The sequence below is a fragment of the Adiantum capillus-veneris genome, chromosome 16 (assembly GCF_014529385.1).
Source record: "Adiantum capillus-veneris isolate H3 chromosome 16, ASM1452938v2, whole genome shotgun sequence".
In the NCBI taxonomy this organism is placed as follows: domain Eukaryota; kingdom Viridiplantae; phylum Streptophyta; class Polypodiopsida; order Polypodiales; family Pteridaceae; genus Adiantum; species Adiantum capillus-veneris.
This window is the reverse complement of record NC_140946.1, coordinates 132,965,016-132,988,381: the sequence shown is the minus strand read 5'-3', so window position 1 is coordinate 132,988,381 and position 23,366 is coordinate 132,965,016. Positions and strand designations below refer to the sequence as shown.

At 49.0% G+C, this 23,366-nt stretch overlaps 1 protein-coding gene across 6 annotated transcripts in view; it reads left to right on the top strand.

Annotated features, from left to right (window-relative positions):
• Window positions 1-23,366, top strand: part of LOC147439895 (uncharacterized) — a 131,519-nt gene that overhangs the window by 94,989 nt on the left and 13,164 nt on the right. For all 6 annotated transcript variants that reach the window (XM_086485616.1, XM_086485617.1, XM_086485615.1 and 3 more), the window contains 5 exons: window positions 11,485-11,627; window positions 11,719-11,820; window positions 11,930-12,001; window positions 12,074-12,173; window positions 12,262-12,344. In XM_086485616.1, coding sequence (XP_086341742.1) covers window positions 11,485-11,627; window positions 11,719-11,820; window positions 11,930-12,001; window positions 12,074-12,173; window positions 12,262-12,344 — 500 coding nt within the window. The remainder of the gene's footprint in view (window positions 1-11,484; window positions 11,628-11,718; window positions 11,821-11,929; window positions 12,002-12,073; window positions 12,174-12,261; window positions 12,345-23,366) is intronic.

The window sequence follows — 23,366 nt, the reverse complement described above, 5'->3', positions numbered from 1 at the left end:
GTCATCACTAGTATTACACTATGGAATGTTTGGAGAGCTCGTTGTCTCCACATTCTAAGTGCGGCTCCACAGCTCCTTCAGGATACCCTCACTGCCATTTGGCTGGACATCATTCATACCCTGATTTGGCAGTGGGATTCATCCTCAGGTACATCTCGAGCAGCCGAGGCACACCGATTTGCCTTCCTTCGGCGTTGGGCTCGATCCCCACTCTTCTTCACACTTACAGGTGGCCAGATTACGTGGCATTATGCCCCTCCTCGGTGGTTTCTCCTCCACTCATCACAACCGACCACCATGAGATTGTTCTAGTTGAGTTGTCACTATAGTGGCTCTCCTCCTTACATTCAGCTTGTACACCCCACGTGATAGGCTATTTTGGCATCCGCTGGGGATTATATTGTACTCAGTAATATACAACCCTGACTTTTTCCAAAAGAGAGAGAGAGAGAAAGAAAGAAAGAAAGAAAGATTTTTAACGTCTATGTCAGGCCGAAATCGGCCTATGAGACAAATCAAATGTACATGGTGTGTATGTCATCCGTCTATCGGAAAGACAAATGAAACAAAACTGAACTGAATGTAGGTAGTGGAGAGAGAGAGAGAGAGAGAGAGAGAGAGAGAGAGAGAGAGAGAGAGAGAGAGAGAGAGAGAGAGAGAGAGAGGACATGGCACGAAGAGCCGCTGGCCCCAAAGACTGGCGCCCCTTCTCGAGGGTCCAACTCTCTTTGAGACTCTGCGTCTAGATGTTCTCTTGAAGTGTGGCCCACGGGTTCCTTTTAAACTTACAAGGGATGCCCAGAAGTAGAGCCCCAAAAGCACATGGTCCAAAAGCACCATCACCCAAAAGCAACTGATCCAAAAGCCCCATGTACAGCTGGCCAAAAATCTGCTCGCACAGATTACTGAAAATCCATACATCTTGCCACGCGAGTACATCAGCGCAAATCACGGGATTCCATACAGCCAAGCCACGTGTCAAGTCAGTGCGATTTACGAAAATCTTGGTACAGTTTGCCACCACATCAGCAGTCAGTATGTTTTATGGCCAGTAGTCTAGATGTCAAGCTTTTGAGTATATTGGGTTTTAGGCCCCACCGTCGGTGCTCCTTAAGTTCTGTAAGTTTATCCGGGTTCAGTTTCTCTTGTCCCCTCGACCATTCCTTTCTAAGTGGGCACGCCACATCATCACTTTGTGATATTCCCCCTCTTGAAAGAATTGTAATCGCCCTCGATTACGCTTGCAAAAACAGCCAAAGGATAGAAAATTTCTTCAGTAGACATTGACTCTATGTACTCATGCACCAAACTCCATCAATCTAGAACCTCTACAAAGGCATCAGGCACTGATAAATCACATTTTTGTTGAGGGTCTCAAATACAAATCATGATCATTGTAACCATTTATCAATCACATCCAGATCGTGCGGATCTTTTCACGGATGTTTTGATCTACTAAATCTTGTTGCTATCAGATTCACGTTTGAATCAAGCAAACCATGACAGTTAATCCACATAGCATGCAGTTCACGAAATCACACACTTAGTTCACACTGAACACCGTGTTTCAATCATTCAATCTAGCTCTCATTCCATCTAGAACTCTTGATACACCTAGATCATTGGGCAGCCATCTCATCCTCCCGAAACTCTTGATGCACTCACAACAGTATCCAGTCATCTCATCCAGATAGACATCTTGATGCACTAGAATCTTCGTCAATGCACATTCAATTCTTATTTACATAGCCATCACATCTAGATCTTGCTGATTGCTAACAAATGTCTAGATGTACTAAGTTCAAATCATTCATCAAACAAAATGGTGCAAACATTTCATCTTTCTACATGTCTCTAAAAATACACACATAAAAGAGTACATTTCTTCAGTTCAATTAAGAAAATTTCCAATTCAGTGCACATATGTTCAAGTCATTCCGCAAAATACTGTCAGTCCGTCAGTACCCTTAAATTCTCAGAGAGAAATTAGTGACTTCATTCAATCTAGGCAATTTGTGACAAAGGAGTGCAGTAGCTCCCCTCTTGTGTAGTCTGCATCGCACCAGATTCAACGTGTTGATTCATCGGCAAATTTTGATATTTAATAATCCATAAGCTTCAACAACTCTCTCTGAAGAGAATGTGCGATGTTCTCCTCCTCCATCTACTTTGTATCAAGGGTCAAAAGGTACCCTTGACCGAATTATCCGGTGGACCTAGCGTACCTTTCTGTTCTGTTCTTGTGCCCTATGACGTGTTTAGTAGCTTGGTTGGCCTCGTCGTTGGCACCACAATGTAGATCTTTGGAATTCTCTGATCTACCAACCGATTCCTTTTATGCTCTTTTCTTGTGCCTTGGATCTGTTGGTAGCCTTGCTGGCTTCCCTTGCTACCCACGTTGCAGGTGCTTCTCTGCGTAACAAGAGAGTAGACCACTATGTCTGTGCATGTCCTTTCAAGTAAGATGCCGCCCTTCGTACCTTGGAGTGTTCTTAGAAGTGACCTCACGAGAAGGCGACGTCAAACTACTGTATAAACTCAAGGGCTCGATGGGTGTCCTGATAGCCTGAAAACGTGTCAAATCTGACTGCTTGATCCCCATCCTTGAGCTCCTTGGTCTTTTTGTCCATTTGTTCACTGTCGGAAGAGGACGAGTTCTCCTCCTCTCAACTGCTAGATGGCCTCCGATGCCTTCTAGACTTTTACATAAATCTACTTTTCTTACTTTTTCTCTGCTTCTTCCACCCCTTCTTATCCTCATTGGAACTAGAGGACGACGAAGTGTTGGAACTCTTTGAAGAGGAAGATCCTCGAAACAAACACTCTTCTGGATCTGCTTGCCACCGCGAAAGTAAACTTCCGGCCCAGATAATCGGGGAAATCCGCCGATTTCCTCTTCTTTTGAGAGTGCTTCAAGCCTTTCATTAAGTGAATCATCTTCTTTTCAAGACCTCTGTCCAGCTCTTTCTGCGAGTACAATTTCCACTTTTCTGCACTCGGCTTTCCATTAGCTTCCTTTGAGACCAGAAAGGAGAATCAATGGCCTCTCGTCATCTAGAGTGAATCTCGTCAATCGGGTAATTCTTTAGATGATTCACATATTACAGGTGTTTGGAGTACTTAATCTATCTTTTTACACACTTGTCAACGTGCAGTTGATGTTTGTACTTCCTTCTGGAAAATTTCCCCGATAGAAATTTGCCTAAATCTTTGTTGGTTTCTTTACTTCTTGCGCCGGGTTTCAACTTTTCTTCACCTCTTCGCAGAGAGGTGTTGTCTCTGTCAGATGCTCCATGAGAAACCATGTGTGTTGCAAAAGGGATCGGATCCTCTGTAGAAGAAGAATCTTTCTGAGCTTTGATACCACTGGTACAGGCTTGGACACTCCAAGTGAGAAATCAATAATAACACATGAACAAAAATTGCAAAATCATTGAACATGGCGCGCGTGCGCGAGAGAGAGAGAGAGAGAGAGAGAGAGAGAGAGAGAGAGAGAGAGAGAGAGAGAGAGAGAGAGAGAGAGAGAGAGAGAGAGAGAGAGAGAGAGAGAGAGAGAGAGAGAGAGAGAGAGAGAGAGAGAGAGAGAGAGAGAGAGAGAGAGAGAGAGAGAGAGAGAGAGAGAGAGAGAGAGAGAGAGAGAGAGAGAGAGAGAGAGAGAGAGAGAGAGAGAGATGAAATGTAATGTTATATTAATGTTTTGAAAAGGCCAAAATGACCTATGAGACCAATTTGTTACAAAAAAGTGAATCTGATACCATGTCTGGGTACAAAAGAACTAGAACAAAGATACTACTACTAGAATCCATCCTCATCTGCACTCTGGATGTCGAGAGAGTATGGTTGGAATCCTCTGCTGTAGTGTCCATCGATGTTGTGTAGCCTCTCTCCTCAATCGTGGCCGTCTGGATCTCGATCGATGAGAGTGCCGGTAGTGGTCCAATGCCGAGCTCTGCAGTGATGGCTGTTCCTCTAGCTGTCCCATATCTAGAGAGATGAAATAAAATGATATATTAATGTCTTCAAAAGGCCAAAATGACCTATGAGACCAATCCGTTACAAACTTGTGAATCTGATACCGTATCTGAGTACAAAAAAGGAGATACTAAAACACTGTGTGGGGTATGTGTGATCATTGATATAATGGGTGCCCAATACAAGAGAAAGATACAATGGGTGATGAACCCATCCTCACGTGTACTTTGGATGTCGAGATAGTATGGCTCGAATCCTCTATTGTAGTCTTCGTCGATGCTGTGAAGCTCCTCTCGTCAGTCGTGGGCGTCTCGATTTCCCTAGCTCCAATTGCTCGGTTAATGAGTCCCGCGGTTTTTTTTTTTTCGAGAAAAAGATCCTTCTATTAGTTAATGAAAACTGCCCATAGGGCTACAACCACCTCTGCAAGAGAGGGCCACAACAAGCATGATGGGGAGACTCTCCCAATGAAAAAACAACATATATACAATGAGGCTAAATCAAGAGATGGGAGGAGGGAAGAGCCACACAGGTGGACAGTAGTGCCATCTGAGCACCCCCTAGACTATGGTGTAGAAAGGCCTAGGGCGCCAGAGTCGAAGGAAAGCCTCGCGGCACTCCCGCATGCGGTCGTAGCTGCCCTGTAGTCCCTCAAGCTGTCCTCTGAGAGTATGGATCAGCTCTAGCCAGAAGTCACGAACAGTCTCTGCTGGTGGCACAGGGCGAGCCTCAAAGATGCGGAAACAGCGGGCCCGCCAGATGAGCCAAAGTGTCAGGCCACTGATGAGCTCCCAACACTCCTCTCTCTCACTGCACCACTCATGTGGAGTAAGCAGGCTGAAGTGTAGGATGCCCCCCCTGCATCACTATCATCCTGCTGGTGGAAGATAGCTCAAACTGAAGTGCCGGGCCCGTGAGGGTGGACCAAGCCGCTGCCCCCCAAGTGTATTGTCGAGCCGTGGAGAGAGCAGGCATCAACCGAAGAACTTGTAGCCACACCTGCTGGGCCGAGGGACAGTCCCAAAGACAGTGACGCTGACTCTCCACCAAATGGTCACAAGCTGCACATGTGGCCGAGAGACCACTATGCACTAGCCAGCTCCCTACTTTTGTGGCTCTATGTGCGACCAGCCACTGAAACAAGGTGAGTCGCCTCGGCTGTCTGGAGTCCCACAACCTTTCCCAAAAGTCTGCCAAGAACTCGACTGTGAGACCCTCCTCGTGCCAATGACGTGCTGCAGCGGGGAGGGCCTCTCTCTGTGCTGCTAGTATATGCCGTCCAAGCCGAACAGTGTACTGAAAGAAGGGGACTCCTGGGTGGTCTGCAAAAGAGAAGGGGTCCCTCCATAGCCACTCACCAGGATCCCACTGTACTCGTGCCAGTGGACAGCACTCCCAAGCCCAAAGCCTCCAGTGTCCAGTCTCAAGAGCTGCTGGGTCAGGGTCTATGACGCAGTCCTCCCACAGATGCCCAGAACTCGGATCCTTTGAAAACAACACTCTGCTACCTGCGGGGCCTCTACTGCAACTCGTTGTAATTGTCCCCCACCCTGAAGCTCGAAGAACAGGGCTGGGACAGTCTCTGAGGAGGCCCTGACTGAAATGAGAACCTCCAGTCGTGTGAAGGCTCCCATCCACCGGGGTGCTACTGGCTCGAGAGGCGTGAGCCACTCTGCTGGAACTGATTCTGAGATGTCCTGACACATGCTCTGCACCCCTCTCATGCCCTGTAGCTGGAAACCGTGTACCTCCTCTGACAAACCTGTAAACTCTAGCCAGTCACCTAGAGAGCGCGCTAAACCTGTTGCCATGGGACCCCAAGAAACATGAGGTCGACTACCAACCAAGTAGCCTCTCTGAGTGCTAACCATGGGGTTCCAGACAAGGGGCTGCCGTAGGCGCTCCTCCGTGCACATCGGCTGTCGCTGTTCCAGGCCATGCCGTAGGAGCTCCCAAGAACGAAGCAAACTCACTGCGAAATGATCCTCCAGTCTCCTGCTCAAACCAACTCGGCGCATCTCTGTAAAGATCCATCTGGTCGAAGGTTGCCAAGGGCCTCCTGATTGAGGCACCTTGGCATGAAGCCTCTGCAACAAGAACTCCTTCCAGGGCTCCTCACCAGGAAGAAGTCCTCTGACTATGAACTTCCCTAGAAGGGCTCTGCTCTGCTGTGCTGGATCAATGATCCCAAGCCCTCCTTGAGAACAAGGAAGCGTGATGACCGACCAAGCCACGTTGGCTCGGGCCATCTGAGTGTCACGTCCTGACCAAAGGAAGTTCCTGATCAGCCTCTCTACATGGCTGATACAAGAACTCGAGAAGATCCAGCAGGAGGTGATGTACCACATAGTCGCCAACAACACTTGGTTGGCAACTACTACTCTACCAGCCAGCGACAGACGTGCTGAGCTCCAATGTAACAGCTTTCTCCTGATGGACAGGAGAAGAGGAGCAATCTGTTGCTCGGGAGACAAGTCCATACCAACTTGACAACCCAAGTATCGAACTGCAGTCCCTGGGGGAATCCACCTGAAACCCTCTCCTGGCATCCAATCTGGCATAGGAGCACAACCAACCGAGAAAGCCACTGTCTTTCTCCAGTTGATCAGTGTGCCCGATGCACAATAGAAGGTCTCTAGAGCCTGCTCACATCTATGAAGATTGGCCTCCTGGCCATCTAAGTATAAAGCTGAGTCATCGGCAAACTCAGCGTCCAGTAGCTCCTCTCCCCGAATAGGGAGTGCTAAGCCCCGAAGACCAACCTGCTGTGACACCAAAATTCTGCTCATCGCCTCCACATAGAACAGAAAGAGAAAGGGGGCAAGAGGACAGCCTTGTCTGATCGAGCGTGTGAGCATGAAGCGCTCACCTCTCCCCCCTGCCAGAAGCCATAGTCACAAGGGACGCATTCCGGGACGGGGGAACGGGGGACAAGGGACGGGGCTGAAATGGATTTTTAGTGTAAAAAAGAGAGCGGGACGGCAAGTGGGGACGGAAAAGTGGGGACGGGAAGCCCGAAAAAGGGCATCCCCTGTTACTATGCCAGAAGCACCTGACTGTGAGCCTGTCTGTACAAAGCTGACACCCCTCTGATCCAAGTATCTGAGAAGCCCATCTTGCTAAGAGTGCCCTCTAGAAAGTCCCAGTCAACTCGGTCGTAGGCCTTCTCAAAATCGAGAAGAAGAATCACAAGGTCCTCACCACGGAGCCGTGCCAGGGCAGAAGCCTCCCAAAAAGTAAAGATGTTGTCAAGGATACTGCGTTCCTTGAGAAAACCTGGCTGGACTCTGAGTCCCATGCATAAGGCTCTCTAAAAGTGGTTGAATCCTCAAACTCAGAGCCTTGGCAAGAATTTTGTAGGCTGAGTTGAGGATGGTGATGGGGCGCCACTGTCGAATCTCATCCAAGGAGCCACCCTCCTTGGGAATGAGGTAGATTAGGCCCTCACTCATGCTGTCAGGCATCACTCCTGTGTGCAAAATGTACTGAAAAGCACTACAAAGATCTGGCCAAGCAGGTCCCAGTACTCCAAGAAAAAGCTGGGAGTCAACCCATCCTCACTTGGACAGCTACCACGAGGGAGGGCCCTCAGAGCTGTGTGCAGCTCCTCAAGCTGAAGTGGCATCTCTAGCCTCTGGCGCATCTCCTCTGTCACAAGACATGGCATCTGTGCCCAAACCTGCTCCCTACATGCATCCTGCCGCTCTGACTGAGGCTCAGCCGACAGTAACTCACGGTAAAAGTTAGTAGCGACTGCACGCATATCCTCAGGCTCACAAGCAACTAACCCATCGGGCCTCCTCAACTGACTGACCTTGGCATGCGAATGCCGAGGCCCCACTGTCTCAAAAAAAGCACCAGTCACTCTGTCACCCACCTGAGTCCACTGAGATGCCCGTCGGTGGAAGGCAAACTCATGACGCGTCTCCTCTGTGCTAGCAAGCTCCTGTCGAGCCTGCTGTAACTTCTCCTCCAACCATGGACTGTCTGAATGCTGCTCCTGCATCCTTTGCAGTGAAGCAATGCCCTGTCTGAGACGCTGCTCCGCCTCTCTCGCTGCAGCCCAACGAGCCAGAGACTCTTGAAGAAAAAAGTGGCTAAGCTGAGCCAAGCCTGAGGCCACTCTGTCTGCAGGTGAATCCTGTTTGTCCATACCCTCTATCCAGAGAGCCTCTACCCTCTCTCTGAGTGTTGAGTCTAATAAGACCCTCTCTGGGATGCAGAGCATCGTGCTCCCACTCCTCTGCCTGTCTGCCACTGTGAGGATCACTGGTGCATGGTCGGAGAAGGAAGTCCCTGCCAAGATGCCCACTGAACCCCCCAAGTCACTGAAGTGGTCACTAGTGTAGAAGCGATCTATCCGCGATAGATTCACTCCTCCCACTCTGCGGTCCGATCTAGAGAAGGCAAGACTGTCTGGGGGATTCACAAAACTTGAGTGCTGCCATGTATCCGAGACCCTCAAAGTCATACAAAACCTCTCCCAAGCTGCCAACTCGACTCCATGCACAATAGCATAGCTGCCACCAATCCTGTCAGAAGGGTCCTCCAACATGTTGAAGTCCCCTCCTATACACCAATGATCGGCCTGCGGCAAAGACTCAACAATCTGTGACCAAAACTCTGCACAAGCACTCGCCACGTTGGGTGCATAGATGTTCAGGAAGCCCACAAGGCCACCCTGAACCTGCATAGTAATCCACTGAGCCTTGCCTGGCACAATAATCCCTCTGCCTGCAATGGCCTGTTGCAATGAGTCCGCAATAGTCATACATACCCCTCCCTGGATGCCTCTAGGTCCAAAAGCGGCTGACCAAAAGGTATCATACCGTCCGTGCAAAATCTAACCACAACGCCGAATGTGGCTCTCACACAGATGGTGCTCCTGAAGCATAAGGAGATCAATCTCTCCTCCCACAAGGGAACGTTGAAGCTCTTGACGCAATCGGTCCCGCTGTCGTTGAAACTGGGGCCCACCTAGTCCTTGCACGTTCCATGAGACGATCCTCATGGGGAGCGAGAGAGAACAGATGTTGCCGCAGTAGCAAGACGGGCTATCTTTGAGGCAGGCTTGGATGGGGAGTAATCCGCATCCGAGCGTCCTCTAGATAGGCGTGACTGTAGTGAGTGCCTAGCCCAAGCCCAAGCAGAGCGAGCCGTATGTAACGCAACCTCCTCTGTCCAAAAGTCCTCATGAATGTATACATAGCAAGGCAAACACTCCGTATCAGCAAAGAAGTACACCACAATGTGCCTACATCCTGCTGAGTTTGGGGGTGTCACCGCAAACTTGGCCAATGGCCACAAAGTCTGCAGCATATCTGTAACTCCAAGTTCTCCCATGTTGTGAGAGAACTCTAAGACCTGTGTATGCAACCATCCCACCACTGAGTCAAGGGACCACTCTGTCTCGGTCCTACCACAGAGGGGGAAGGAGAAACCAACTGCTGAGTCCAGGGCCTCTGTCCCCCTAGCGGCGAGGAACAAAACATGGACCCTGAAACAGGCTGCCTCATGGTGTGCTGCGGAGTCGCCGAGAAAACGAGTGAACCCGTAGTCAAAGAAGTCCCAGCGGCGTCTGATGTCAACGCTCGTCAGCCCACGAGGGATGGCTGCAAGGGAGGATGTCTGAATCTGCAGAGGGGGCTGCAAGAAGGGGTGACCCTCTCGCGCTAGGCGACTCGTGGCGAAGGCATTGCCAAGAGATCTCCTAGCCGTCGGAGAAGGACCAGTCGCCTGAGCCAACTGAGGAACTGGAGCAGGAGGAGGAGAGGGAGTTGGGGAGAGTGGAGGAGAAGAGGGGCGGGATGGGGCGACAGAGGTAGAGGGGCAGGGTGGAGAGGCGACGGGAGCAGAAGGCGGGGAGGATGAGGCAAAGGGAGGGCACTCTTGGGGGGGGGGGGGGGGGGGGGGGAGCGGCTATCGAGAGAGAAGCGGAGGTGGAGGCTGGCGTAGGGATCTCCTCCTGCTCGAGAGGACCAAAACGGTTCCCCGTGGGAACCCACTGCTACTGAGTAGGCACCTGAGGGCCACTCTGAGTGCTAGGCTGACGTTGTGGCCCCTGGCGTCGGCCGCCACGGGCCTGCTGCCACCCCTCCGTTGGAGCCCCAAGCTCTGAGGGTGGCTCTGCATTTGTACGCTGTGCTGCTGGCTGTGGCTGCAGGCCAGCCCTGGCAGGTTGGGGCTGAGGCTGTGGTGCAGGTCGCGGCCTCCTCCGTGGACAGGCCCTCGCTAGATGGCCCATCTGGCGGCAAATGAAGCACTGGTTCGGGAGGCCCGAGTACTCCACATTTTGTTGAAACCAACCCCCACTCACCCGAGGTAGAAGGATAACCTTCGGGAGCGTGTGGGTATCTCTGACCAAAACTCGAACTGAGGGAATGCCAGCCGCCTTGGCAGCTACTGATGCTGCCGTGCGAGGTGTCTCCAGGACAGTCCTATTGGTGGAACCGATCCTGTAAAGAAGTGGTAGGTACTCCCTCCGTAAACCCGGAAAGCAGACTGAGATGGGGATGTCTGCCTCCTCTACTAGAACATCCGAAGTTGGGTCAAAATCATGTCGCCACTGTCGAAAGTGGGCATGTGAGGCTGGGATGGCTAGTGGACTCATAGCTATGACCTTGGACGCCATCTCGGAGGACTCAAACTCGATCTGATAGTAACCCCGTCCGAGAATCTGGACATCCAAAATCTTTCCCACCTCTGCGAGAAGGCGGGCCTGGAGAAGGTCTCGCAGCTCTCCTCTGCTAGGTCGGGTGCCGAGAATCTTGCAGATGACCGAGGTCGCCTGCAATCGCTCTACCTCGGCGGCAAGGCTCGCTTGCTCTGTAGGCGAGAGAGCAAGTCGAATGGTGGGCTCAGCGGGGTCGGGCGAGGGGGCTTCTGGCGAGTCCCTCTGTGGCGAAGCTGGAGCCTCCATCTGTGTCTACTGCTGTGGCGTAAGAAGAGGACGATGGGAGGGTGCTGCAAAAGGGCGCGCCAACATTGCTCCAAGGAGTTGAAACAGATGCCGAAAGTGCCGAATCTGCAAGGAGTAACCGAGGCGGAGGGCCCAAACTGATGGGTGAATGGGCCGAGTCGGGGGGGGGGGGGGATAAAATGGGTTGGGGCTGAGGGCTGAGGGCGGGCGGACTAGCTGGAACAGGGCAGCGCGAGGGGGGGCAGCTGGGGCTGAGGGCAGGCGGGAGGGGACAGGCGAGCGGGGGCAGCGGGGGCTGAGGCAGCGCGAGCACACGAGGGGGGGGGGGGGAGGCGATGGCGATGGCGCAGCAGAGTGTACAGCAGCAGCGAGAGTCCCGCGGTTTTTCCTGTGTCTATCCAGATTTACACGACCATGCCCCACTTACATAAAAATTGCAGTTTTTTATTTGAAACACGTACTTGAATGTAAATCTAGGAAAAATGTGTGGGCAATCCAGCTGGCCTCGTAGCGAGGAGTCAGGATCTTTCATAACTTGTATCTGCTTCATCATGATAGGTGTGCTTCTGGTCGTGTGCTAAAAACTCTAACAGTTGGGCTGCAGACAAAAGTATCGGTGTCAAAAGTTTTGCAGAGTTCAGACTCTAAATTTGATGTTTGCACTGGTGGCACTAAATTTTCCAGCAGCTCTATCAAAGCAGACTATCTCTTACTTGCAACGGGAGGCACTCCAAAGGTGTGGTGCCCTTGTTGGGATTTTGTTTTATATGGTAGACCATTTTATTGTGTTTGTTTGCGATCGTAATGGGCTCCATGTTTTTCTTCAGGGTTTTGACTTGGCAAAAGGGCTTGGACACAATGTCATTGATCCACGTCCAAGCCTATTTACGTTTAAAGTTGCAGATTCACAGCTTCAGGAGCTAGCTGGAGTAAGTGCCCAATCCACTTCTTTGAACAAGAGTTCTTCTGGAGCATCAACAAAGCCTACAGCAGGGGCTTCACAATGTGTCATAGTCATAAGTTCCTCTGGTTTTGCAGGTAAGCTTTCCAGTGGTGCATGCTGAATTGCAAGTGAAAGGGCAAAAACACAAAAACCCGAGACTGACACAGGTTTGCAATCTCTTCAATGAATTTTTCAAATCTAAGCAATAGAGTATGTTAGGGGGTCGGAATCTCTTGCAGGCTGGACCGATGCTGATAACTCATTGGGGGCTTAGTGGACCTGTGGTCCTCCGCTTGTCAGCTTGGGGAGCAAGGGACTTGTTCTCTGCAGATTATCAAGGTGTGTGAAAGCTTTATAAAAGATTCTTGACTGGATCTCTAGACTTACCTATAGGTAGTTGATCCATCTATATCGATAAGATGTACAGGAATCCTTTGGATAGACTTTGAACCAAAATTAAGTCAGGAGGATCTTTTAGGGGTACTGAACGCACAGAGGAAATATGCATCAGTAGGTCTTTCTGACTTTTTTTTCCTCTTTGCTTCAACTTAATAGTGTAATTTCTTGCTTTGCATAAGGATTTTTGGACACTAATACAAAAGAAATAAACCTTGTCTTGGTTTAAACAGTGCTGCATATAAAATGTCGTGATTTACATAGCATCTCTGGGGATCTTTGTACACAGTAATACAGAGATGATTTTCCCCCCCAAAAAAAAGAATGTCATGATTCATTGTTCTTAAGACCTGGAAACATGAGAACATGATCCCCAGCTCAAACTCCTTGCCCATCTCTCCAACTCGTCCTCTTCTCCATCCAATTCTATCTTTGGTGGCATTTGCTCATTCGCACAGCTGGTCTTTAACTGAGAGCTTCTTCTTCACATCCATAGAGTAGGGCCCTGATCTCACTTGGGAATATCCATGGTTGCGTAGGTGGCATGCTTGCTCCGGATTGGAAGAGAGTTGGAAGAGTAGAGTCAAAACCGGGACGGGGCTGTAAGACTCAAGTCTGAGTGTGCTGCATTAAAATGCAGTGCTGGAGATGCTTTTGTCATGAGTTACTGAAAGCTATTGATTTTGGGTGCTTTTAGGCTCCAAGTTAAAGTATCAGATTTTTATGTGCTTTTACTTATGATGTTTAAAAGTTGCTTTTAGGCTTACGGGGATCATCGCCTATAAAAGTAAGGCCAGGTGTGACTATTTTGACTATAGCTCAAGTTTTAAGAAACTATTCAAGAAAAATGACTTTATTGTGCATGTAAGAATATCAATGTGGACCAAGGAATTTGTAAATGGGGAAAATTCTCAGTGCGTCGCACCATATGTGAAGATTACCCGGCTGCCAGCCTGAAAAGTAGCAGGTAAGTAGCTGGACATAGTGTAGAGTATGCAAGTACAAGCACATGAACGAAGATGGGTTCCTAAGACTGCAAAATGATTTATTGAATATCATTTTGTTGTTTTGCACATAATTTCCATGTCGTATTAACTTTATGGTGGGTCGCTCATGCATCCCCCAAGAGAGCATGTATTTTATGAGGGTTCTGACACTGACCCGATGTTCATGTTGACAACAGATGGGTATAATAGGGGCACTCTGAGCACATTCCCAGCAATAGCCAGACAGGGTCATCCACAGTCCAGAGACGAGATATTTTGCACGTAGTCAGCATCACCTTGTGGAATGTTTGGAAGGCTCGTTGCCTGCACGTTCTCTGGAGGTGCTCACAAGCATTTGGCTTGACATCATCCACTCTCTTCAGAGTCACTAGGATACATCAGTTGGTTCGTCTGAGGCAGTGGGGGAGCGGCAACATGCTTCTCTTCGATGTTGGTGCAAATCAGCTCTGTGTTTTAGTTTTAGCAGAGGACAGATACAGTGTCAGTATGCTCCATCTCAGTGGTTTCTACTCCATCCATCACATGCGCCACCTTGATGTATAGCTTGATTGTGGCATAAGCCTTCAATTTTTCTATCCCCATGTACACAATCTTGTACACCCCACGAGACAGGCTTCTTTTAGCATCTCTGGGATTTTTGTACACAGTAATATAGAGATAACTTTTTCTCACAACGAAAAAGAGTGTACCTTTCTCTCTACAATAGAGAGAGAAATGAAATGAAATGAAATGTTATATTAACGTCTTCAAAAGGCCAAAATGGCCTATGAGACCAAAAGGGTACAACCATGTGTGACTCTAGTATAGTGTCAGGGGAACATAAAGATAAAAATAGTACATCAGCTCAAAACATATGGGGGGTTGGGTACATTCACATGAGGGCTAATGAGGTGCACAGTGGGGGAAGTAGACAATGGTGATCATCCCATGAGCTCTCTCATGGGTCTCTGCAGTATGGCCTCAATGTCATTGTCCTCCATGGTCAGCTCTCCGGGCGGGGGGGGGGGGTGTGCGTGCTCGATGTCGCTCAATGATGCTTCGTAGCCTCCGATGTAGACCTCGTCTACGGTGTGAAGATCCTCGCATCCTCGGGCGTCGTGAGTGGCCTCGAGAGAAGATGTTGGAGAGAACACTCTATTAGAGAGAGAGAGAGAGAGAGAGAGAGAGAGAGAGAGAGAGAGAGAGAGAGAGAGAGAGAGAGAGAGAGAGAGAGAGAGAGAGAGAGAGAGAGAGAGAGAATGTTTTTTAACGTCTATGTGTGGCCGAAGTCGGTCTATGAGACAAATCAAGTATACATGTGTGCATGTCCTTTGTCTATCGGAAAAGACAAAATAGTTTAGACTGAGACAAAATGAAAAAAGGACGTCTGGTGGGCGATGAAATCTATGGGGATGGGTGGAACTCTAGTACTAGGGGTATGTGCATGTCAATATGCTGAGGGTAGTACAACCATGCAAATGCATCAATCTCATAGTTACATGGAACGGCAGGTCGGGGTCGGAAACGAGGGCGGGGACGGGGACGGGGACAAGACAACAAAAGTTAGGGAACGGGGACGGAGGTCGGAATGGCAAAAAAAAAAAGAGTTTTTTTGGCATTTTTTGACCTACACACATGCCACACACATAGAGCATTACTTTGACCACAAATTACACTAAAGAGACCAAAGAGCATGAGTCATATAGACGTAAATGTGCTAATAAAACATCTATGGATACAAAATGAAAAGTGCATACAAGGCTCAAAAAGGACAAGCCGCAAGGATAACAAAAAGTACAAAGGGGAGTAGACTCTAGACTCTAGAGTGATCAATGATCATCAAACTCCGGAAGTGCTCGCCTGCTGAATCTCCACATCATCGTCGTAGTCGAGGTCGTCAGCGATATATGAGGCCTCGTGAGGCTCGCACTAAGGCTCACAGTCCTCCTCTAGCTCCTCCAAAAGTGTCTCGGCCATAGATGGATTCTCTTGTGCCATCTCCCACTCAATGAAGGGATCTGCCTTGTGTGTGACGCTCTTGGAAAGCATGCGTAGCTAGCGCTCACAAACACCAAATCATTGGCCCTGTGGACCCCAAGGCGATTTCTCTTCTTAGAGGCAATGTGGCTGTACACACTCCATAGTTGCTCCAAGCAATTAGTGGTACATGCTTGGCTAAGGACACGAACAGCCAAGCGCTGCAAATGTGGGCAATCTCCTCCATAGGCCTCCCACCACAAAACGAGACAATCTTGTTGCGATCAACCTGTGCATCTACACATCCATAGGAGCCCTTCTTTTGCGTGTAGTTGAGTAGCTCATCTCTAACCTTGCGCCTAATGTCACTGCGAGGCTCAAGGCGCTCCAATGCAAGCCGCCATCCTTTGCTCACCTCCTTGTTGGTCTCTTGATGCCTTCCGTGAAACTCGGGATCAAGCACATAAGCTGCCGAATGAAGTGGAGAGTAGTATCCATTCCACTTGGACTCACACAAGCCACAAATCTCGGCATATTGAATATGGTCAGGCACAAGCTTCTCAAGTGTCTCTATCATCCGATCCATGGCTTCGTAGACTTTGTCGATGCATGGCTGCAAGCTATCCACAACTTGAAGTAGGTGTAGAATAGGCTTGACCATGGCGTCAAGAGTCTTCACCGCCTCCCACCAAGCGGCGTTGTTGGCCCATTCTCGGCATTTCAACCATGTTGCTGATGTAGACTCCTGTATGGCATGGAACTCATCACTGAGAAAGAGGCCCCTTAAGGCTCCTCCACATGTAGACAAGCAGCCTAGCATAAGCCAATTGAATGCAAATCTTGTCTCTGAATATATGAGCAAGGACAAGTGGCTCCTCTTTGAGAACTCGTGGCGCACTTTTTGATGGTTGAGCACAAAGGACACAATTTGATTGGCGTCACTAATGCTGGGTGAAATCCATGACAAGCTCCCTATGTCCTTGAGAAGGTTGTTGAGGCAATGCGCCATGCAAAATGTGACATGGATAGTGGGATACATGCCCTCAATGATAGCCTTGGTTGCCCTATTTGACGCCTCTCCATCTGCAACCATACAAAGGACATTCTCCGGGCTGATGATCTCTATGGCGCTTGTCCCAAATCCTTTGTTGCTTTGGCCGCTTGCTCCACGACAAGCTTCTCTTTGTCAAGGAGGGTGGTGCGAAGCCTCTCTGATGAAGGTGGCACATAAGAGGGGCCATATTCCCCTATATTCGTAACCATGGTTCGAAAGTATGGAGACCTATCCACCCAAAAAAGAGCATGTTGTGTTAGTATGAAGAGCTGAGACCCCATAATGAAATACAAAATGGGAGATTGCAATGTGCATATGCCATAAGGTACAATGGAAACTCACCGCGAAGCATGGAAGGCAATGTGGTCGTGGAAGAATCGGACAACGGACCTATCCACCTCTTCCTTCAATGTAGGATTCCAATTTTCGTTGAGGGTGCTTTGGCGATGCGCGATGGAAGCCCCCGATGTGGATGCATTTGTCTTGAATGCTTGAGAGGTGGAGTCAAGGTTGGCTTGCCTTTGCTCTCGCGATATTGCCGTGGCCGAGGGATCAACGGCAACAAAACGACCTTTCTTGGCCGCTTCCGCGACCTCATACACTGCGAGCTTCTCAAGAAGCTCCAACCTCTTCTCGAGAGAAATGCGTCGGCAAAACTTCACCTCGTGGCCGGGTTCATGAAGAAGATGGAATCGCACTTTGTTTGCACCACCCGTTCTCTTGTACGGGCATAGCTTGCATGTCCATGGTCTTGCACCGCCACCTTGACCACGCGTGGTAGAGTTGACTTCATCCCACCACGACCATGTTTGCACGGCGGGCCTCCTTCGGGGCCGGCTTGAGAAGTGGAGTCAGCTTGAGATGACATGATGGTGGAGAGAGAGTAGAGGAGAGCTTGTGTGGAGAGAGCAGAGGAGAGCTTGAAAGTTGGGGGGGTAGAGGAGGGAGAGAGTGCCAAGTGGGTAGAGAGGAGACTCAAAGGTAAAGCTCCGAGCCTCGAGGAGAGGGTAGACCATAGAGGCAAAGTGCCGAAGGTAGAGAGGAGAGGCTTGAGCAATGAGAACTTGAGGACCGTTGAGGTGGAGAGCTTGAGACATATGTCAAAGTGACCCAAAGGGTGGCTTTTATAGCCACCGAGTCGCTTCAAACTTTCAACATCCAAAAAAAGAGCTGTCGGGTTGCCAATTGGCCGTTTGAAACGGCCCAAAATTAATTTTTTTTTATAAAAAGACCGTTGATCGGCCGGCCGTCCCTGTCCGTCTCCGTCCTCCTCGGCCGTTTCGGTCCATGCCCGGGACGTGTGCATGCGTTCTCGCCTAGAATCTCCCCACTTGTCCGTTCCTTGCTGTCCGAGGTTGTCCGTGTCCCGGTTTGAGCGGTCCCCCGCCCCTAGGCCCTGTCCCCTCCATCCCCTGTGACTATGATCAATCTAGCTAGCTCCATCTTCTGCTAATGGGGGGTGGGGGGGGGGGGGGGTTTGTAAAATGTAGTACATGGAGGGTCGGGAGCAAGGGCTGCCCTGATACACCTTTGGGTGAGCCATCATTTGGGCTCGTCTCTCCTCGGCAGCTCGATGTGATCGAGTCCGGATCTCGTCGATCTATCTGTAGTGGAGTCGTGCGCTTGGCCTCTGGTAGCCCGCGGGCGTCGTCAGGCCCGGTTTGCCTCAGCTTGCTGAAGGGTCACTCCCCTCGGTGGGTCTGGGAGTGGGAGAGGTGTAGCTCTTTGAAAGCAATCTATAAGCTGTGACTATCTCCCCCCCCCCCCCCCCCCCCCCCCCCCCCCCCCCAGGGTCTCTGTAGGTGGCTGCAGAAGTGTGTCCCTTTGCCTCTGTATCTCTAGCAAGTAGCACCCCAGCTGTCTCTGATCTCGAGAGTGCATGATATCTCGGAAGGTAGGCTGCCCTCTGAATAGGGGCTCGTATTGACCTCTAATATCCGCATAAGCTTTGCATGTGCAAACAAAATGCTCCTCGCTCTCCACTTCCTCTCTACACTCTCTCCCCTCCGTAGGAATGTCATGAGCTCGCCCCATCTCGATCTCTAGTATGTGTGATGACACTCTGAGCTGACCAATTTCCACTTGTGAGTTGTGTGGCATGTAGGTATCCACATAGCATGGTCGCTGTATGAACCCATCTGTATGGTAACAAAATGGTAGTGTGACATCTTCTGCCGGAGGGGGGATGTGATCCAAGTTTGTCTGATATACAGCTGCTAGAGATCCTGTCGAATCACTATGTTTCTCTCACTGCACGAGAGATGAAGCTGGTATTGTCATCTCAGTGCGCGAGAGATGAAGTTGGAAAGGTGGCAAACTCTCCAGGTCAAGCCCGTGTGCTCCGAACCATGCTCTAATATGTGTGTACCATGCTCTATTGTATCCGGTCTCTGATATCTGTATAGCTCACTCAAATGCTCGTCGTATGAGTCTGTCGGTCGGAAGCTCTCGCACTCTCTGGATGAAGCAAACCGTCTGGAAGAGTGCCTCCACTACTATGGGGGGTGGTGGCAAGCTCTGCCCTGATGATGTCTGGCGGCACTGTGTGCTTACCTCAAAAGAGGCGAGAAATCATATAGATCTGTGGTCTCTCGAGTCTCAATCCATGCCCATTGGTTATCGATCAAACCGGGTGCCCACACTGCTGTGGCATATATCAGGGCTGGAGTGACTTTGGTGTTGAATAGCCACCCCTTCGTGCGAGGCTCCTGAATGTGTGCTTGATGGCATCTACGCTCTAGCATGTGTCACAAACTGATGAGGTGACATGTCTAACTTATGGACCTTTGCCGAGGGGCCTAGGTGCCATTAATAAGAAGCTAAGAGCATGTTGATGTGGTTGCTATATGCACTGCCGTAAAACGCGCTGGCTGCTCACGTGGCAGAATTGTACGGATTTTCACGATTTTTGCTGGCTGGTTTTGGCAACGCTAGCTTTTGGGAGACATTGCTTTTGAAGTTTAATGTATTTGGGGCTCTACTTTTAGCAACCCTCGTAAAACCTTAATAAGTGACCCCAAGGGGGCTCACTTCTCAGAGCATCTGGACGCAGAGTCTGAGGGTGAGCACCCGCGGGCCGGTTGTACTTTGCTCAAAGACTAATATAAAAAGAAATACGGAAAGGGGCGCCAGTCTTTGCTCTTGGCACGGAACTATGCCGGGCCGTGTTGACTCGCTTTTGATTTGTGAAGTGTTTTGAAGTGAATCTCTGCTGTGTCGCGGTAGAATCTTGACTTGGGGTGTTCAAGTTTGTTACAGTGGCATCAGAGCAGGAACGATTTCTCTTCTACCGAGAAATCCGATCCCTTTTCTCGCGACACTCATGGATTCCGAAAAGAATCATTCGACCTCTTCTGCAACCGTTGAGGCAGGAGGAGACAACGCAGAAGATTTAAATGACTTAAGAGAAGATGAGTACGGGCCACCTCGGCCTACACATTATGAACTTTTGGAGATGCAACGTGGACAACAGGTTGACGAGTGCACAAAGCAGATGCTTCAGTTTGCTAAAGATCCCCAGTTTGCAAAATTTTTGTCTCAGCAGTCCATGGTTGAAGTGCATACTTAGTGCCAGAAAGCCATCGAACCATTAATTAAACCAGCAATCAAGAAACCTCCTTCTCCGAGGATGTTTACAGAACAAGAACTTCAAGAGGTGGTTTAGACCCAGATCAATCAGCTTTTGGACACGAAAAATAAATCTAAAAAGCAATTGAAGAAAGAAAGAAGATTTGGATAGTTCTTGGTGGAAAATTTTGCCAGAGCAAAGTCCAAGCGTCAACTGCAGGTTGACATGGGTGTTAAAAAAATGATGGATTAAGTACCCCAGAAACCTGAGATTTGCGAAACACCTGAAGTGTACTCAATTGATGAGATTCACTCAAGATGGCTTGAGGCCATTGATTCTCCTCTTAGGACAAAACGAAAGCTGAAAGGACAAACGAGTGCAGTGAAGCGGAAGCTTTACTCGCAAGAAGAGCTGGAACAGAACTGTTGACCAAAAGATGAACCAAATACTGGAAAGGACACGGAAAGCGATACTGATGAACTGACAATCTGGTCGTTTGTGACAGATAACTGAAAATAGGAGCGGGAAACTCGCTTTTGTATGGATTGGGAAGCTTAGAATTGGACATCCACTCTTTTGCAACGAGGTGAGCCATCTCCTTGCCTGTTTTGCAGGTGAAATCAAGGATGAGATGGTGACATCGAGAGCGACAGAAGCTCATGAACGAATCGGACATCTTTTTGATTCGAGATAAGAATGATGAATTTGAATGAATGAATGATGAGGCATGTTGAATGATCTAGTGCATCAAGATTCCCATATGAATGAGATGATTGGATAGTGTGGTGAGCGCATCAAGAGGTTCTGCGGGATGAGATGGCTACACAGGGATCTAGGTGCATCAAGACTTCTGGATGACTGAGAAGACTAGATGATTGAAACTCTATGTTCAATATGAACTATGAAGAAGTTTGAAATAGGAATTTCCGAAGATGATTTTTGATTTATGAGATTAATGTTGTCTAGAAGAACTTGCTAGTTGTGTGAAGATAACAGGTGAATCAATGATAATGGATGACGAAATTGGGAGCAATGACCGCTCCAGAATGAACTTGATAAGTATCATGAATTTTGAATGAAGCTAATGTTTTATGAAGGTCCTGCTATTTGTGAACAGATAATAGGAACGAGAATGAGATGATAATGATTTTGGAGCAGTGACAGTTCCCAAATGAACCTCATAATGAATATTGAATCATGACCGATTCAATGGAACTGTTGTGTGCGCATCAAGAGTTGCTGCGTAATGAGATGGTCACAGGGCTGGAACTGAATGATTGGACCACTTTGTTCAATATGAACTTACTGATGGATTGGGATCCGTGGAAATGATTCTCGTACACGAGAGTGCTTGAGGTGAATGATTCTCGCACCCGACAGTGCTTGAGGCGAACGATTCTTGCACACGACAGTGCTTGAGGCGAATGACTACTTGCACACGACAGTGTTTTGAGTCGAAAATCTCTATAGACATGATCGCAATAAGGGATTAGTTAACCCGACATCAGTGAGGTCCGGAATGGATCTAGATGTGGCTACTAAATACGTTGCTGGCAGTCATGGTTTGAGATTTGGAATGAATTTTTTTGTGATTTGTCATGTGATTTCCTTTGATGTGGCTGTCGATTTGTACAAGTGCTAGATGTGTCGTGTCTAGTGCGTCGGTACTAACAGTCAGTGTCTACTAAGACAGTTTATGGGCTCTGTGTGTTTTGCATGGGTAATCGAGGCGATTACAATTCTTTCAAGAGGGGGGTATGTCACAATCTGATGCGGCATGTCCAACTTATGGACCTTTACTGAGGGGCCTAGGTGGCATTAATAAGAAGCGAAGAGCGTGTACGGATTGATGTAAAACGCGTTGGCTGTTGATGTGGCAAAACTGTACGGATTTCCGCTAGCTGCTTTTGGGAGACATTGCTTTTGAAGTTTAATGCTTTTGGGGCTCTGCTTTTAGCAACCCTTGTAAAACCTGTATAAGTGACCCAAGGGGGCTCACTTCTCAGAGCATCTGGATGCAGAGTATGAGAGCGAGCACCCGCGGGCCGGTTGTACTTTGCTCAAAGATCAATATAAAAAGAAATACGGAAAGGGGCGCCGATCTTTGGGACCAACATCTCTTGGCACGGAACTACACCGGGCGGTGTCAACTCTCTTGATTTGTGAAGTGTTTTGAAGTGAATCTCTGCTGTGTCGCGGTAGAATCTTGGCTTGGGGTATCCAAGTTTGTTATAGCATGCCCAATGCTGCATATCCTCTGGTGAGTCTGTCAATGGCGGCGTGTGCCATGGAGAAAGGCCCCTGTCTGTTGGTGAATGTCTCCAAGGTAGATGTAGGAGGTGACCACCTCTATTGGTCCTCCTGCTGCTGTAAATGTGGCTGCTCGTTGAACTGCTTTGGAGGCCCCTGTCTGTTGGTGAATGTCTCCAAGGTAGATGTAGGAGGTGACCACCTCTATTGGTCCTCCTGCTGCTGTAAATGTGGCTGCTCGTTGAACTGCTTTGGAGGTGTGGAAGATTATGATCTTGGTTTTCCGAGGATTCAGTATGAGTCGCGTGCCTGTACAAAACTCATTCAAAGCTCTCAGATGGCTTTGTAGGCCCTCTGGTGACTCTGAAATCAATAAAGTGTCATTAGCATATAGCATAATGTGTACTGTAGTACTTGCTAGGTCCGCTCGTGCTCCTCCTGCTCGTAGGATGGAGTCGGAGATCTCGTCGATGTAGAGTCCGAATAGGGTTGGGGAGAGGGGGCATCCTTGCTTAACACCAATGGTGCTAGCAATAGACTTTGACGTACCGCCTGGGCAGCGAACTCTCCCAGTCACTCTCTCATAGAGAGCGTAGATGGCCCGTATCATCTCCGAAGGTATCCCCAAACTTTGGAGTCGTCAAAAGAGCCTCTCTCTCTCTCTCTCTCTCCTCGCTTAGTCTGACAGGGATGCCCTTTGGCAACTTACTTCTTTGTGTTTTTTGCTGAGGCCATGTCAATGCCCAGACGTCACCTCCGGACCGTTTCCACCGTGTAGCTTTGATCGAGAGCTTCACAAATACATTTTCTGTATATTTTTAGCCCACCATTTTGGGCCTGTCGAGGCATTTTACTTTATTTATTGGCCTTTGGGCCACTTGGACTATTTTAACAGGTTTCATATCGTCCAAGTGGCCAAATGGCCTGTTTTAGTAAAAAAGTCCCAAAAACCGAGTCATTTAAGACTTCAACATATTGTAGGGCCCATTTCAATAAAAAAGTCCCAAAAACCAAGTTTTTGAAAACTTCAACATATCATAGCCTCTTCCTGCAACTAGCACTAGCCCTCAACATTGCCTCTCTTTGCCTCTCTACACTCGACCTGCGTGCAACGTTGCGCTGCCCAAACCCACCCAACCTGAGTTCGCGAACCTCCTCTTTCAATTGGTGTGTAACGAACTTGGACACTCCAAGTCAAGATTCTACCGCGACACAACAGAGATTCACTTCAAAACAATTCACAGTTCACGATTGATTCGACACGGCTCGGCGGAGTTCCGTGCCTAGAGATATTGGCCCCA